Source organism: Lagopus leucura, unplaced genomic scaffold, assembly GCF_019238085.1.
Source record: "Lagopus leucura isolate 7727_CA_CO unplaced genomic scaffold, USGS_WTPT01 Super-Scaffold_100018, whole genome shotgun sequence".
Lineage (NCBI taxonomy): Eukaryota > Metazoa > Chordata > Aves > Galliformes > Phasianidae > Lagopus > Lagopus leucura.
The window spans coordinates 7182994-7202167 of NW_024962272.1; the positions used below are offsets into that span (position 1 = coordinate 7182994).

Consider the following 19174-nt stretch of genomic DNA (forward strand, 5'->3'; position numbering starts at 1 on the left):
TATACACGGTATGGAGAATTTTTCTTCACTATTCCCCTTTACTAGTTAATTAGTTACTATTTTGTACAGTTTTGTCTTTTTCTGCTTTTCTGTGACATGAACAAAGATAACCAAGTTGATGGTAGTGCTTTATATAGAACTCTTGAATAAATCAAATAGTGTACATTCTTCTACAAATAGTGTACATAAGATTTGGACTATTATAACTGAAGACCAACTGCTGACTGAAAAAACCCAGTCCATTAAGACAGAAAGGGTATTAAATTATTTATCTTTCGTAATTTTCAGTTTCTGACCTCTTAACACCCACTGTCTTCACTGATTTATCAATTAAAGCAGTAGTTACATTATCTGTTTAAGATGGTACAATCATGGAGCAGCTGGAAGCATTTTTAATTTTGGCATTTATTCGAATGAAGCACTGCTAGACTGCCAGGACTGTAAAAGCCAAGCAATCTTTTCATGGATTTTCAAAGCATTTATGTTTCTACTCAAACTGAAAATCTTGCAGAGTATGAAGAATAAAGCCGATCTAGGATGCAATAAACTACACCACAGCAAGATTTTCATCTTCCCTGAAAACATACAAACTCGTTTGTGCAAGGACTAATAAAAAGAGAGAACTTCTGCTCTTTTAAGGATATCTGGTCAAGTATCTTTTTGAAACAAAAGGGGATAAATAAACAGGGAACCAATAACTAAAAAGGTAGAGAAGAAATAGAGAGAAAAAGTGAAGAAGAAAAAAGGAAAAAAGAGTCATAGAGTGGTTTGGCTTGGAAGGGACCTTTAAGATCACTTAGTTCTAAACCCCCTGCTATACGAAGGGCCACCTCCCACTAGATCAGGTTGTTCAAAGCCCCATCCAGCCTGGCTTTGAATGCTTCCAGGAAGGGAGCACCCACAACCTTTCTGGGCAACCTGCTCCAGGATCTCACCACTCTCACAGTAAACAATTTTTTCTAGTATCTAGTCCGAATCTACCCTCTTCCAGGCCCCCTTTAAGTACTGGAAGGTCACTATGAGGTCCTCCCAGAGCCTTCTTTTCTCCAGGCTGAAGAGTCCCAGTTCTCTGTCCTCAAAGGGGAGGTGCTCCATCCCTCTATCATTGTGTCCCCTCTCTGGACCTGCTCCAACAGCTCCATGTCCTTCTTGTGTAGAGGGCCCCAGAGCTGGATGCAGTACTCCAGGTGGGGTCTCATGAGAGCAGAGCAGATGGACAGAATTACCTCCGTCAACCTGCTGGTCAGGCTTCTTTTGATGCAACCCAGGATACAATTGGCCTTGTGGGCTTGCAAGCACACATTGCTTGATCATGCTGAGTCTTTTGTAGTTCAGCACTTCCAAATCCTTCTCCTCAGGGCTGCTTCAAAGCCATTCGCTACCCAACCTGTATCTGCGCTTGGGATTGCCCCAACCAAGGTGCAGGACCTTGCACTTGGCCTTGTTGAATTTTACGAGGGGTCTACCTCTCAATCCTCTCCAGATCCCTATGTATGGCATCCCTTCCCTTTAGTGTGCCAGCTGCACCGCTCAGCTTGGAGTCATCTTCAAACTTGCTGAGTGTGCACTCAGTCCCACTGTCCATGTTGCCTACAGAGATGTTAAATAGCACTGGTCCCAGCAATGATCCTCATTCCTCTCAATGATGAGAGGAACACCACTCATCACTGGTCTTCACTTGGACACTGAGCTGTTGACTGCAGCTCTCTGAGAGCAGCCGTCTAGTCAATTCCATATCCAGCAAATAGTTTGTCCATCTAACCTATGTTTATCCTGTTTATCCTGTTTATTGATTAGTATTGTTATAACTCCACAGCATTCTGGTTATCATAATACATTTTAATAGCATGAATCTGTTATTTGGTTAACAGCCTGGAATGGAAATTCTTTATAGAATTATTAACTGCCCCGAAACACAAGGAGTAGAAATAAATCTACTGCAGTGTTAAATGAAGTCTGTTAAGTATATTTTAACATGGAAGTCAGTTTTAAGATATTAAGAACAATTTTTGATAAATGAAAGTTCAAAACTAAACATAAAATAAATGCGAAAGATCACAACTGTGGATCTAAAAACTCGCCATGCTTTAATGCATATACATTTAAAATACTTTGAAATTTTACAAAACTAATCAGTATACCTCACATAACTTTTCATCAAGTTCAGATTAGTTATCATCTGAGCACTCATCATATAGATGGGTATCAGAAAAAACTTCTTCTCTAAAAGAATGGTGAGGCATTTGGCACAGGCTGCCCAAGGAGGTCATGGAGTCACTATCCCTGGAGGTGTTCAAGAGATGTGGATTTGTGGTACTAAGAAACACAGTAGACATGACTGGGATGGTCTGACTTTTCAGTGTGCCTAGGGTACATTAAGCAAGGACCTGTCCTTGGCCTCACAGAAAATATATGAAATAGTTAATTAAAAAACTACTTATTAAAACAAAAAATGAGGGAAACAAAAGCATAAAACTGGTGGGGCATCTGACCTTGCCTTTGTGCAACTAATGCATCGATCTAGTTTGACGGAAGTGGCTGCAATTCTTAGCAAGTTCTTAAAGTGCACATCAGAGATTTTTCATCTTATTTTATTCCTCCTGTGCTTCATCCTTGAAAACAGTTGTTCACAAATGTACGTACTGCCAAAAAGCAATGACAAGAATAAGGTGTGATTGTGAAGCAAAGGATAATTTTCTCTACTAAGATACAGCTTTCAGAAGTCTGGTAGACACGATCAGATTTTTCCTTGAGTTGAATATCTGATTGCAACTCTATACATTCCATTTGAAGATTTGCAGACTATTTATTTATGTCAAGTGAAAACGGAGTTGCAGATACACCAAAAAAAGATATTTTCAGAAGTCTTGAAACCTATTCTAAAATTCTTTTATTACAACAGAAAGCAACACTGCATATTTTTCACTGTTCACAGGACTATGCTTAGCCAATTTATCACAATGCCTACAATTATTTGCCATCATTTGAGCTTGCTATAATTTAGGTTTCATTTTAAATGCTGTAATGTTTTCAAACATAGCAATGATCTGTTGATTTACACCTTGAAGACACACATTTTACTCATTTAAATGAGCAGTCAAATCCACCAAAAACTGTATCACAAGTTACTTAAACTTTTTGTGAGCTTTTTGAGATGCTGAAAATGGCAATTTGTCAGAACCACACAAGTATTTTGTATATTTCTTCTGCAGTGAATGCTTTTAACTCATTATTTTACAAAATAACAAGACCAAATCTTACATGTCTGTTTAATACGAAAAAATGTATGTCATCACAGGCACACATGTAAGTTGAAGGTAAGTTGAAATAATACTATTGGTAATCACTGCCTTTTCCTTGCCAAGCAGTAGCACAAGCACATGTAATACATGTAGATATCAATTCAATGTTGCATGCGGTGGGCATGAGAGGCACTGCACTGTGCTGCCCTCCCTTCCACAGCGTTGTCACCTACGCAATCTGCACTCAAACTATGTGCAATCGACTCATGAAAAATATTGCTTTTTTAAAAAAAAAAAAAAAAAAGCTTAATAATTTTACATGCCTACAATCTTGTGGGGGCACACTATTAGCTGTTCAGGGCTGCATGTGGCCTATGGGCCATAGGTTGGACACACCCAGCCACCAATAAAAGTATTAGAGAACATTGTACCAAGATGGGCCTCTGAGGAATATCACTCATCACTGACCTCCAGCAGGACACAGAGCTGTTGAACGCAACCCTCCAGCCATGACTATCCAACCAATTTCTTATCCACTCAATAGCCTACTCTTCAAATCCATATCTCTCTCCCTTCAGAGATAAGGATGCGGTGCAGGACCATGTCAAAGGCCTTTGAGAAGGCCAGATTGATTACATCAGCACTCTTCCTTTGCCCACTGATGTTGTCACTTCTTCACAGAAGGCCATATCAGATTGTTCAGGCACAATCTGCTCTCGCTGAAGCCATGCTGGCTATCTTGGATCACCTCCTCATCTTGCAAGTGCCTTAACATATCCGCTGATACCTAAATTCGTATAAGATGGCACAGTTCTTGTTAAAATAAGCTTATCAGCAAAAAGAAATCAGGAACAATACGGAAGGATATCTGTTAACAATGAAATTCTACTCCAGGGTAAATACACTGCCACAGAAAACAGTTTTTAGGAGACGAAAAATTTATTTAAAAACTGCCAACATTTAACAAAAACAATTTTACACTATTTTCCATTTTCTACAGAAATACAATAACTTACAGGTGTGCTTAGTATACTTATTACTAATACATACAAAAACAAGTCTGCTGATAAATAAGTGAGAAAAAAAATTACCAACCACCACCACTAAAATTGTACCTGTAAATTCTGGAAGACATCTGCATAGGATGGTTAGGATCCTAAGGATATTCTTTTTTTTTAAATATATTTTGTACTACTAGAATATGTAAAAATATAATCAACATGCAATACAAAATATTTGAGATAAACAAAGTAAAACTCAGTGTGCACAAACGGAAAGCACTATTAAGATGCCCTCCTATGTTTTTCAGAGAACTGAACATTTTATATAGCAAATTTTGATCTTCCCTTTACAGCCAAGCTAAGTTTACAACGTAGAAATCACCATCTGGCTAGATTCCACTACAGAAGGACTAAAGAGTGGAGGAAACAGTAACAACAAACAATTCTAGAACATCTCAAATCAACATTAAGTAGATGCATTTTAAAAAGTAAATTAGGTGTTAATGTTACCTAGTTATAAACATTTGTGAGATGACAGAGTGACAAAAGTGCAGTTTATTGTTGCACCATGAATGTATAGAGCACACTCTGAGAACAGCAGAATTTAAGCCATTCAATATTTATTAAGACTTTCCTCCTTCAATGTTGCATCAGTTAACACGGCACCTTAAAGCCTACGATTCCTCCCCAAGTATCTTGCATGAAACTCAGCCACTGACCTACACACAAGTCTTCATATGTAACACCTCCCAAACTCTTTGTTTTTCCAAACAAAACAAAAACAAAAAACTTTCTTAGGTCTTGATACCTGCATAGTACACACCATGTTTGTCTCCAGCTGCTTATTTAAACCTGTAATACTTCAGAACCTTAACAGCTTCTCTCCAATCACAGTGCTAATGAATATACATTACTCTATCAGCTTTTTTGGTCATGAAGTTGTAAATATGACCATGCCTGAAACACAGAAGTCACTTACAATCAATCACAGTAAATACTTCAGAGCTACCATATGGTTACCGATATCCTTCCTTCAGCAAGGTCTGATCCTTTGTCAGAAAAGTCAGTAGGAATTTTATCCCTCATTTCAACAGAACTTAAATCAATCACTCCTCTCTGTTAACTGATGACAAGATGCATGGGAACAGCACAAGGCTTTGCCACAGGAGGTTCAAACTGGACATCAGGAAATATTTCTTTACCGTGAGCACGGTCAAATGCTGGAACAGGCTTCCTAGCATTCAAGAGGCATTCGGACTGCGCTCTCAACACGTTCTAACTTCTGGGTACTCCTAACATGGTCAGGCAGTTGGACTACATGGTCTCTGAAGATCCTTTGAACTATTCCAATTTGTTTTAAAATCAAGCACTCAAACCAGTAACAAACTAAAATCCAGACAAACTGCTTCTGTGAAAGGAGTCTAAAATTTATTACTTGCTCATACTACGCCTATCTAATTAACCCCCAAAGTTACGTAAATTAAAACCTAAAAGCATTCAAAATGATGAATATCTTCAACAACAACAACAACAACAAAGTAATTTATTTTAATGAAAAGAATAACAAGAAAATACTAAAAATAGCATACCAAAATAATGTGACGTTTAGATTCAAATATTGATTGCTGGCCTGTGTCCTACAGGTCTTCCTAGTCTTCTCTGAGGCTGAAGTACTTCATCAAAACTGAGCCCATCTCTACTCCTTTCTGGAAGACTCACGAAAGTTATCTGGCAAGTAGGACACCAGCTGAACACTACTCAGTCCTCCCAACTTGCAGGACACGACCAGCTCTTTCACTGACTCAAAAATTACCTACAAGCAGTTGGAAGAAACACCACCACAAATCATTTGGTCCATATGTGCACATATTTGCCCAGCAATTGTGGAAGGAAGGCAAAGTGCCACAGAAGGGAAGCTCCTTTCAGTAAATTCAGACATTGGCTGTCATCTTTCTAGATTCAGAGATTTAAGAGAGGTACTCCACAGAAGAGATATGTTCACAGATCATGAGTGTGACATAAAAACAGCTGTATGTGGAACATTGTTCATTCCCGCCCAGACATAACATGAACACAGTTCCTCCACTTACCCACCTGTACATATACATGTTCACCATGGGAAAATAAATATAGATAATTAATTTTTACCAATGACAAAAAAAAGACCTATCACAAAATAGGACCAGTGAAAAATGAACTTAATGCTTTAAAGTCACTCTCCTGTAGAACACTGGTCATTTATCACATTATTTTCCAGTGTTTTACTTTCTCTTTCTGCTACAAAACTTTGTATTTATCTAACTTACCAACATTGGAGAGCTCCATAAATTTTACAGTGGTCACAACTGTGTATCTGAGAATATTTCATAGAAAAAAATTTTGCAAAATATTGTTTAAAAACTGTTTTTTTCCTAATATGAAAGCCATGAGAATTAAATATTTTTTTCACATATCTTCATAAAATAAACATTTTTGCCCTATATAGAATAGTATTTGATGTATATAAGAGTGCTACAAAATTAGTGTTTAATAGCATACTTAAATACTATAGTGCTATTACTATCATTAATCTTAATGCTACTTAAAACTATTTAAGACATCCATTATTTTTTGTTACATGAAGTTAAGAAGACATTTCTGATCACATTTTACAAGATGACTACCCAGTTTTAAACACAGACATTTCAAAAAAGAGAAACTAGAACAAGAGGAAATGAGCATGTTAGATATAAACATATTTTGTCTCATAAAACCGAATTTTGGTACCTTGTTTAATTTATGTGACTCTTCTATATGTAATAGCATAATCAATACCTTGTTGTTTTTTGTTTTAAATCAAAAAATACATCAATTCTTCACAGCCATTCAGGGTATCTTACTGAATTACTGATGTACCAATTTCAAAAGCAACTCATATGGATACCTTATCCAAGAAAATCTCTTTGTTTTACCATCTGTGTGCTCTAATGAGAAAACGTGCTGTGAATATAGGCACCCTCTTGTTTGTTGTGGGCTCATCCTTACCTCCACCTACAGTAGGATTAGCAGCAGGTTTGAGATGGTGCAGATAAAGATGCTTATTAAACTTCAGGTAGGAGTTACACTTTTCAGAACAGTTACATCATGCAAAAGCATATGCTGTCAGTAACTAACAGCTTTGTTAATTCTAGTATGGACTCCTAAGAAAAGTTAATAAATAAATAAATAAAGATCAGAGCCACACATCGTGTGCCAGCACAGATAGGAGTAAAAAGCATCCCCGTTATTTCAACTATGCTCTTGTGACAGACTGAGTAGCTTACTGAATTGTACTAGGAGGCATAGAGAAACCCAGCAACTGCCTGCAAGACTGCAACAGTAATTTAAGATACAGAATAAAAAATAATGCAGATGAGATGCTAAGGTACAGTATTAGTGTGTGGTAGACATAAAACACTATGCTAGACAAAAAATGTTAAGTCAGTTATTACATGTTTAGCAATTATGTTTTCTTTTTAAATCAATAATTATAAACTCTAAAATTGTACCCTAATTCACTATGATTGACTATGCCCTGAGAAGGAACGTTATGCACTAAATAAAAGCCACTAAAAGGGTTAGGTTTATACTTCAGAAACATCAACTGTCTACAGGGAATTTCTTGGAAGCACACATTTCCCCCATTTTGTAGTAACACACTGCTTTTTCAGAGGAAAAGATCAACAAAAGTTTATGGCAGTTTTCCCAACTTTAACAACAGCTTGAAGCTTTTTTTTTTTTAACTTTTTTTTTTTTTTTCTTGTCTTCTGTCCTGCTTTAAACTCTTCCAGGAAACTAGATGGCTCTGTAGGTAAAGCTCTTGCTTTCCACCACTGAAAGATCTAGGCCCAGCATGAGGCTTCAAAAAAAGCTGAGCGTGACAAACTCCCCATACAGGCAATAACAGGAAGAACCTTTCGGGAGGTAGGAGTTATCTAAACATGAAATGAGGCCACCTCACTACTCCTTTGCTACATTCTTCTTTTGCTGGTTGGAAGAACAGACAAAAAGTTTGGGAGGAAGCACACTCTGAACACATGGGAAAAACGAAGAAAAATCATCTTAGCCAGGGACACTGACTTTCCTGTGAAGCTAACTTGACCATTAAGTGCATTTAAGAATAGGTGATTTATCTTCTTTCCTTGATACAACATTAAAAAAAAAAGTTCTAACTGTGAAGAACTTTTATCCCCAGAACAAGACAAACATATAAAAAAAATCACATCTACATTCCACTTCACTGCTTGTTTTCCAAAACTGCCCAACAGTTGTTTTTTTTTTAAATCCCCACACTACAGTGCAAAGACTTGCTTCCCATTGGATACAAACCCCCAACCCCAAAGAACATTATTCTCTCACAGAAGGCAAGACAGCAAAAAAACCCTCAGAATCTTGCACAAAAATTCAATCATCATGTCTCTGAAGACTCACTGCTTACATTATTCTGTAGTAGTCACATTTTATGCATTGTAGTATTTGCCATTCTGAAGAATGCTTGTGGAGTCTGCCTAGGCAGACAAGCTCTCTAATACCCTTCATTTCTGCTCATCAACAGTACTACACAGTACTGTTTAGAAATTACTTATCTGCTTAGTAAAAAATTCACTCCTGCCCACAGATTCTAGCTACATATTCTAATAAAGTAGGACTAGCACAAACTGGAAGTGCTGAAATTCTGATCGTAAAACAGATTCTAAGCTTCCTTACTATGTTACTTTGCTTATTTATCTTAAAACAAGCTAATTAAATAGTATAAATTAGCAATTTACTTTTCTCCATATTTAAATGTCACAAGAATTTGACTGTATAAAGAATGTGTAATAAGTCAACAAAACACTAATAATCAGGTAGGAGGAGATTAACAAATACTAATCTGAGCAGCTATAGTGATGTGTTCTAACATTAACTTCATATAGCTTTACTGAAGTTATGTCTAATGCTGCATGTGTTGTTCCAGTGATTGCAGTGCACAAGATAATAAAAGCCAGTAAAATAATAGCTAATGTAGTAGCAGCAGAGAATTCAACCCATTATTACATCCATTCTAATTTCTGTAGTTTCAAATTACGTTTGTTCCTCAAAACCTTTTCTTCTAGCAGAAAAGAATTTCTACAAGAGTTAATCCAGTGAGCAAAAAGAATTTGCATCAATGTAACGCACATATTACAGTGGGAAAAAAAATGAGTAAAGATGCTGAACTTTGTAAGAAGATGCTTAAAGACTGTACACAATTGATTTTCTAACTGAAGGAACTTACAGAGAATCAACACTTTATATTCTGCAGCTTCTGTTGGACATTTTCTCCATGAGAATGTTTGTTGACTACATGAAAATATCCTAACCTCTGAAACAGAAAGTGCATTAAACACTTTACTTAATCTGTACTCAGCAACATCTATATATGTTAACTACCAATGTCCTGAACCACACTTCTTTCTTTTAAGTTGTGTCCAAGACAGACTCTGAACTAATACTGAATCAGTATGTTCCAAAGATCACAGTTTTAGAACATCCTACAATTCTGAGTTTAATACAATCTGCTGGAAGTATCTTTTCAGTCACCTCATGTAAGAGACTTCAGGACACTGTCAGCCTGAAATAATTTAGTTACCTGTTTTCTTCTTCAATATAACTTAAAATAAAAATGAAATATCAGCTTACAGTTTGCATGTCTTTCAAAATGGAAAATGTGACTTGTTTCAATTAAAATCATTTTTATTGTTTAATTCTTTGTGCGGGAAAGTCTGGTCTGAAAACACCTCTAAAAGCAGCAATTCATTCAATTAAAAATTTGGGAGCATTTCCATCAGGTATAGGTTTCCTAACTCTGGCCTCATACTACAGCCACTGATGTTTTTTATGCAAGTAATGAAAATACCGGCAACATCTATGATCACCATTCTCAGAACATGTTCCAAGTATGGATGCGCAATGCAACTACTGCAAACATTCAAACCTTGCTGCTGCTGACAAAAACTGGAACTGAACACGTGCATTTGAGGGCACCTGTTTGATACTAAGTTTGATCTAAGTTTATGTCACAAAGGTTGTCAAATTCAATAGCACAGTATCTCCATGACATAGCTCTAAGAAAGCATAAATCTTGCAAGCTCCTTTAAAAATATCGATTAGTCCAGAGCAAGAAGAAAGCATTTCTTCCACAGTTCAAGAAATACTTTGTATCCTGCTCCCACATCCCAGTCTTCTGCTGCTTGCTTTTATTATTCTTACCAAGACGTAATTTTTGCAAAGGTAAACAAAGAAAATACAATTAAGTTACTCGCTAACTTCTCAGTGACCATGAATATGGTCCTTAACAGACTGCCACCAGATGTCATGCTTTCCAAGCTCATACTAATCATTAATGGGGTGTCTGTAATCAAGCTGACTGAGGCTACTGCACATGCCTTAACATACCTTTAATGCACAAAACAAACTGTGTCCTCTGGGATGGGTGTAAATTTTTGCTCCAGTTAAGTTCTTCAGTTCAGACTCCAGTTTGCACTTGAACCTACTCATCTTTCAGTGTTCACACAGAAAACACCTCGTGACATAATAATCCTCTTAAGCCATACCCATACCTGTTTCACACATCAGTTACGTTCTTCTGCAATCAAAACCAGCAACCAAGATGCAACCCAAGCAGCCAGATGATATATACAGGGGCAGATGTAATTGCTCGTGGAGAACAAAGCTTTGCCAGGAAGATCCTTCAGCCTAAATCAGTCTTATCTAGGTATTATAAACACAAGAGCATATATTGAGAAACTTCTGTTTGCTACTCCACGGCTGAAATGAATTATGAACTTCTCTAAGACTAGAGATGATCAATTCTCATTTTGAAATGCAAGAGTAATCTTTATCCACCAAATTATTTAGCACTGTTGGAATTCCACGTCTCAAGTGCTTTTCTTCTTTTCAAGTGATAATTTTTTGAGCAGGCTACATGTCTTTTAATTCCACTTTCTTGTTCTTTCTCTCTGCCCAACAGAAACAGCAGCTTGAAACTCATTGTGGTAAGGAGGCACTTTGGGCAGGAGAAATAAATAGCAATTTTGGCAAAGACTCTAGCTTGAAAATTTCATCCCCTTGGTTAATATTCTCTGTTTGGAACAGGGGTAATGCTGCCAGTGTACAAACCTCTAGAGCTGTACAACACTTTCTCCCTTAGAAGTCCCTTATAAAGACAACTCCTAAGGAAATGACAAAAAAAAAAAACCATTCACGTTTAATTTCACTGGAATAGAAATGTGTATTGAATCCCCTTAAAATTTATAGTTACATAAAGAGAGGTTGTATGGTTGGAGAAGTGCAGTGAAGAAAGAAGTCACAGAAGCCCTGCAGAGGAACAGAAGCAAAGAGATAGTCCCGTCCTGCTGTACTTTTTTGAACTGTATAGTCTCAACAACCAGGCAGCAGAATTTTTTCACTGACCATCTATAGGGCCTGTACCGTCGTGGTGAAGCATATGTTATCAATGTGTGACACAGCAGGCTGAGATTCTGTAGTGTACATAATACATTCAGAAAAGTATATCAAGTGTCATTAATTCTGAACTGTTGAGGTAAAATAAATAAATAAATACACATTTAGAAGTTAAAGAAGTCTGCTCTATGAAAAATATTTCCAAATATAGCTCTGACTGTTTTTGCGTGTTTGTGACAGAAAATACTTCATTTTTCTTTTCAGAATTTCAGCTTCAGAGACTTTCTTATCAAACTCATTTAACAACTTATAAGGAAACAAAAACCTAGTCACAATAAAATGGAAGGCATGACTCCAATGCTGTTACTTCTTTAAGGAAGACACTCTGCAGCCTGGCATTCTACCAAAGGTAGCTAGTACAAAAGTAATAGTAGTCACTGAATATAGTCTGAATCCTTTAAAGTATGAGAAAGATCTAGTACAGCAAACAGAAACTACCTGGAACCAGGCTAAGCTGGCACTGACAGATCCTCTTATTCTTTTTCCAGACACTGTTTCAAAAGCAGACAACTTTTTTCTTTCCCCTTCTTTTCCTTAAAAGCCACACCATTCAGAGTCCATCTTAATGCAGAAATTAAAAATAAAGATAACAGCATGGTAGAAAGCTGACATAGATAGAAAACCAGTGACTTCTTAAAAAAATGGAAGAACAACAAATGGCATTTGCTAACAAAAGATATGCCTGTTCTTTAATAAATAATGTGATAGACTTGTACTCTTTAAGTTTTAGGACTGACCAGTAAAAGAGTGAGAAACACACAGTTAGCAAACACTTGCAACCAAGACATGCAGCTGTATCTGAAAAAAAGAATATTGCACTAAAAGAACTCTCAGGGCTTTAAATTCTTCCTTCACTGACCTAAAAAAGTAACTAACCATTTTCTGTAAGCAGTAGCAAACCTGGCTTGGTCCACGTCTCTACAAGTTGATAAAACTTTATCTATAAACCTGTATTCCATTTCTGGGCCAAAAGAGTCCTGCATAGGAGCACGCTTTAGGCGTTTTGTTTCTTGGGTATAACCTTGTTTGCTGCTGGATTCACTCAAACCATCAACATCCATAGCTTGTGCCATGTGGCTTGTCGTGGGATTGGGGTGTGAATTATGCAAAGTTTCATCACTGCTGTCCACAGATGAGGCCACCACACTCAGAAGAGGAAGTTTGTTGATAAAGTGGTGCTGAAGGTAGAACACACGCCTCCTTCAGAGGAAAGGGAAGAAAAAAAACAACGAAACACATGCTGATAATAATCTGGAGTTGCTGCTGAAGAGCAGAATTTGCCATCACTCCGTATTACTCAATACACAGCCAAATAGTTTACTGAATGCAGATAGAGCAAATGTGATAACCTTGTGTAGAACTGGAAATTAACCATTATATTGATTATACCAATGTGTTAATCTCAGTAATAAAATTTGCATTACCATCCAGCAAATTATTCCTTATACACTGTTAAATAAAATGTAAACTTCACCTCTTTCACTCGCTAACAAGTATCAATGCACAAAATCTGCTGTCACAGTTCCCACACTACAAAACAAGCTTCTCTGCTCAGCCTAGACAAAACTTTTTGAAGAAGCCAGCAGGAATTTAATTACAGAAAGCAACTTTTGCATGTATATGCTTGCAGGCTTATAAAATCTGCACCCCCGCAATCCCCACAAAAAACTTCTGCAATTACAAAATTAGGTAGGAATACAATCCTAAAACCAACTGGCCTTGGATTTTAAGAAAAAGGACAGATTTAGCTATTGGAAAAGGTGCTGCATCTCATGCAGCACATATTTCTTTGGTTCTGACTTCTGTAACAGCACATATCCACCTTGTTCAACTTTGCCACTGTGCTTTCTAAGTGAGCCAAGCCTGCTAACCAAGAGAGTGGATCACAGCCAAAATCATATGTCTATCTATATTCATATGTTTTGGTAGCAAAAGAAAAAACAAGTCTGTGTCACTTTGGCAAGCTTGCTGTTACCTCATCAGGTATATATACACAGCTGGCAAAGCAGAAGTTTTCTACAGCTGATTCTTCTTCATGTTTCTTGCTACATCTTTTAAACATCTTAAGTGTGAGGAGGCACTTGCACAGACTATAGGAACAAATGGAGCTGATGCTGACAAGATACTTAACCAAATTAAATTTTCCATTCAAAAGCTCTGATTATTCTCTTGAATGTTTTTCAAAGGCTTAAAACATAGTAGCTTAGAAATTGTTAACTGAGTGGTACCTTTTTAAATCGGAAAAATAACTAATTTGGAAATTCCAGGCAAAGAATAATCCAGTAACCAGAAGGATGCTCTTTTGCCAAACTCCTCTTACCTATGACACCACAAGGTTTCATGCCCCGGATAAGTGTCAATCAGATCAGTGCAGAAATCCAACTCCTCCTCTAAGTAGTGGGAGATATCCACACTCTGTTCCTCCACACAAACAGCTTCTGCTCCTTCATATTTCTCCTCCGTTTGAAGACTAGAATTTTGCTCGTTTCCCATTTGATTTTGTACCAGTGTATTATCATCGTTCACAGTTCTGCCTATCAAGGACTTGAGTAAGAACTGGCGGTAATGAAATCCACTGTGGTCTGAGACGTGCATAGAAACCCAGTATTTAGTGGAAGAAAGTTCATCAAGAAGAACCTGAAACAAAAAGCAGCAACAGCTATCAACCAGAGTAAAGAAGAAATCTACCACCACTGTTTTTTTTCTTGAGGTCACCTCTCCTCTGGGGTTCTCAGTGAAACAGGCTGCCCAAGGAGGTTGTGGATGCCCCATCCCTGGAGGCATTCAAGGCCAGGCTGGATGTGGCTCTGGGCAACCTGGTCTAGTGATTGGTGATCTTGCACATAGCAGGGGGGTTGAAACTAGACGATCATTGTGGTCTTTTTCAACCCAGGCCATTCTATGATTCTATGAGGCGATGGTTTTCAAAGCTCACAGTCAGCACTTAAGAACAGAGTAAAATGAAAGAAACACTGAACTTTTCCCACTGTGTAATGGCAGGTATCTTGGCATCCATGCACTAAAGAAACTATATGTATTATATAATTTCAAAAAAACACTCTAACAAAAACATTTGGAAACAAGCAATGATCAAAACCTCCAAATGGCTAGGTATAAAGACCGCAGCAGTGAGAGGTAGAAAGCACACCAAACTACATGGATGTTACTAATTTGAAGTACTTTAACTTTTGTCTAGTGAATGATTAATGTAATTAAACTTAACACATCAATGTATGAAGAGACTGAAAAAGGAAAAAAGATTTACAGTATTTCATACTTTCATTTTCCATAACACATTCAAAGTCCTACAGACTGTGGAATACAAGAGAATTTGTCTGTAATTAAGATGCTTCATTTAAAATAGGTATTTGGTGAAGTCTCAGAAAGGCTATCAAAGAACTAGGATAAATGCTTCCACTATTGACTGCAGCTGTATTTATAACATAGCTGGCATCTAATAATTTTATCTTAATTGACCAGCAGCATCTTAAATACTACTTTTCTGAAAGAGTTGTCAGGCAGTGGAATGGGCTGTCCAGAGAGGTGGTGGAGTCACTGACCCTGGAGGTGTTTAAGGAGCGTTTGGATTTTGTGTTGAGGGATATGGTTTAGTGAGAACTACTGGTGATAGGTGGACTGGATGATCTTGAAGATCTTTTTCAACCTTGATGATTCTGTGATTCTGTGATCTTATACATCAGCAAACTGAAACGTACTACTGAGTAATGTCCTGTTACTTGATGAGGTCTATTACTCCATGAAGTTGGTCACTTAATAAATAGGAATGTAGCAAAAGCAGAGGTTTCATACCATTGCTGTCTGTCTTCAACACCAATGATAGGCCTTAGGAACCAGGAATCCCAAGCTGGAGGACTATGACTGCTGTAATGGATAAATTCCTAGCCCAACCCAAACTTGCATATAATTTGCTGGTTGAGCTGGATGCAGCCAAACACTAGTAGTTCCCTAGGGTTCCACTTTCTTCAATGTTTTTATAAACGGTCTCGCCACAGGACTTGAATGCACGCTAAGTGTACAGGTGATACAGGGGAGCAGTTCTATGATTCTGTGTTGACTCTGATTCTACATTGACTTTCTCCAGGGTAGAAAGGCCTTGCAGAGAGATCCTGAAGAACTGGAGGGCTAGGTAATCTGCAACTGCATGAAATTCAGGAAGAATAAGTGCTGAATTCTTTATCTGCGATAGAGCTATCCTGGGTATATCTACAGACTGAGGTCCCTAGATGTGCTCAGCCCAGAACATGGCAGGCTGACAGGAGGCCTCATGGTGGCCTACAGCTCCTCACACGGAGCAGAGAGGCAGCACTGAGCTCTGCTCTTAGACAATTATATGATAGGAGAGAACAGCATGGAGCTGTCAGGGGAGCGTGGGGCTGGGGCGTCAGGAAAAGGTTCTTCACCTTAAGGTGGTGGGGCAGTGAAATGGGTTGCTCAGGGCAGTGGTCACAGCACCAAGCTGCTGGAGTTCAAGGAGCGTTTGGCCAACACTCTTGGTCCTAGTGTTTGATCTTTTGGGTGGTCCTGTGTGAAGCTGGACTTGATGATTCCTGTAGGTCCCTTCCAACTTGGAATGATCTATGATGCCACACGTGGAACTCTTAAGGGTACTAAAACACCTCATTCCCAGTTCTGCAATTCCTCTATTCTCAGGTGAACTTAATTTACTGTTTTAAATTCCCAAACATTAAAATTTTAAGATCCGATTAAAATCAACATAAGACCTAAGAGTAACATCAGAAAAATCAGCAGGAACTGGTACTACACCACTATAACCAACTTAGATCTCTGGATAATCTGATTCATTTAAGTGACAGGCTTGTAAGCTACAAAGTTACAGGGGAACATTATAATTGGATATTTTTACTTGCTGAATAAAACAAAGTAAACAACAATTCATAGCATCATTCCTTATCTGATCCAGAAAACCTGGTTTAGAAAAGCACATTTTTCTTCAAAAAAATTTACTTTCTAACTCTGACTTCAATGTTACTTACTTACAAATTTTATCCTGAATTTCATTATATCTTTTATGTTCCACATTTTCCTGATTTTCCTGCATCTAAAACAACTAATGTAAAGCCAATTGAAGAGATGCATCAGTGATATCATGAAAAAAAAATCTAAAGTCAATATGGATATTTTAAAATTCTAGAATCAATATGGAAGCTAGTTGGACAAAATCAGAGGAACTATCACTTCCTCATTAACCAAGCTAAAAAGAAGACCAACAGGAAATCTGGGGGCAGCTACCAAGGCAGGCAGAGTAGGGAACAATCTAACAAATTTCAGACATTTTTTCACAGATTTTTTTGTGACATAACACAACAAGCTCTGACAAATACCAATGAATTAAACCACCAGATAAATTCCAACTTTGAGAGGAGTTATTCCTATCAAGATGCAACTATATATTTACTTTAATAATTAAAGAACAGCAAATGCAAAAAACAATCATGGTGTTATCACAAACCTCAAACTACTGTCAACTAGAGCACAAAACTACTGAATCTTAACTAAAAGTGCTAGAATTTTTTGCTCTTTTCTCCCTCACACTTTTAATGAACTTCTCAAGGATTTATGTAAATATCCCTATTTCTTATTAATAGATCTCTAAGTTATATCCTCCAAGCTATCCTAATCTTGTAACACTAAGTTTTCCACATCTACGTTTTCATATCTTACTTAGCAGATGAGTCTGAATGCTGGGTTGTCTCACTCAATAAGTCAGGAGCATACTTGCCATTTACTACCAATATGATCCAGATTTTTCTTTTTTAAGTTTTTCAGGTAAAAATTAACAGGAAACATCCAGTTGCTAGCAGTAGTTGGCCCATGAAACTTAACAATAAGAACTCTTCAGACTGAGCCTCTTCTAAATTTCTCCCCTAGTACTGCTGAAGATTTACCACAAAATACTGTCACTGATTATAAAAATGCTAGCAATGTGTCATTTTATCAACTTATGAATGAATAATGAATTCACCTATCAGCTTAGAAACCACACTATTAAAGTGTCCATATAATTTTAGATCATCTCACAGTAAATTAATTCAATTTTCACGGGTCTTGTTTTAGATACTACTACGTGATATGAAATATTCTATTGCATCTAAGTTTTACATATATTGAACATTTTATAGGTAATATTCACATAGTAATATACACTATACAAGACTACTGGAGCTAGAATTGCCTCGGCAGCAATGGTCAACGATCAAAGCTGCTGTTGGAGTTGAAGAAACTCGTTATTAGCACTACTATGCTTTCTCTGTAATTCTGCTGTCTTTACTTAATACTTCAATATCCTGGCATGATAGAAAAGCAGAATAAGGTAGGAAAACAAGACATCACATTACAGTATCAAAACAATGTAATACCTGTCATGTGTTATCCTTTTCTTTTATTAGGAAGTTTGAAATTAGTGTTATGACTAATATTTTTTTCTTCCTTTTTTGTTTTAGTTCACATAGTTTTATATCTATTCTCCATCACTGAGTACCAGTAGATGAACAAAACTTTACTGTACACAGACAAGAAAGATCTTTTTCTTTCCTGCAGAACAAAACCTGCCTGCACTTAGCAAAAACACAAACCAATATATACTGCAATATTTTGCCATTTTTAGAAAGCACACGTTAGCTGCCTGGACTCAGCTAATACAACAGATCAACAGTAATCCATCCACGTCAGGGCATCTGCTTGGCAAATCACTCTCTTTTTTTTAATACTTTCTTCTTTTTTTTCTTCTTCTTTTTTTTTTTTTTTAAACAAGGAAAATTGAAGACTTTACTCATTATTGTATTTTACCTTGGTAGTCAGCTTTCCCACATGCTGTAAAACCCAGATGCGATGGGACCAGGCATTGTAGTTGCTTGGGTATCTCCCAGCAGCTTCAGAGCAGATGTCCATTTCCTCCTGCACTAATTGGTGAATTCTCTCTGCAGGTGCTACTCCCAGGTTTCCTTTGTTCACAAGAGCAGGCAAGGAGTCTTCCTGAATTAGCTGCTGCAGCACCCATCGTCTGGTTAGGGTTAAACAGTGTAGAGCATTAGTGATGAGAAACCAATTTTTAGAGAAAAACATTGTTTTTTAATTTACTTTTTTTTTTTAAATCAAGCTTTTCTTAGATTTTCATTATCTGAACTATGCTGCAACTAGATGATGAATAAGAAAAAAAAAAAACTAGGAAACATAAGCATCTGGATTGTTCCCATACTGTAAACGATGACCTTATGATCATATCAAAATAATTTAACTTCTGCTATATTTCTATATTTGTGCACCATAGTCATGTCTACTTACAGCATGCTAAAAGGAAAAGAAAAAGAAAAAAAGTTATGAAAACAATGCAAAGTCTGCATGTGATTTCTCATGAGCTCTTCTTTTAGAGGTTTGTACAATACTAAA

The 19174-nt window shown here is 37.1% G+C and overlaps 1 protein-coding gene across 1 annotated transcript in view; it reads right to left on the reverse strand.

Moving 5' to 3' along the window:
- Positions 1 to 4174: 4174 nt before the first annotated feature.
- The window catches only part of PTAR1 (protein prenyltransferase alpha subunit repeat containing 1), a 34758-nt gene continuing 19758 nt past the window's right edge, over positions 4175 to 19174 (reverse strand). Inside the window, exons 5-7 of the mRNA XM_042877466.1 lie at positions 18575 to 18788; positions 14067 to 14383; positions 4175 to 12946 (exon numbers count right to left, since the gene is read on the reverse strand). Coding sequence (XP_042733400.1) covers positions 12598 to 12946; positions 14067 to 14383; positions 18575 to 18788 — 880 coding nt within the window. The 3' untranslated portion in view covers positions 4175 to 12597. The remainder of the gene's footprint in view (positions 12947 to 14066; positions 14384 to 18574; positions 18789 to 19174) is intronic.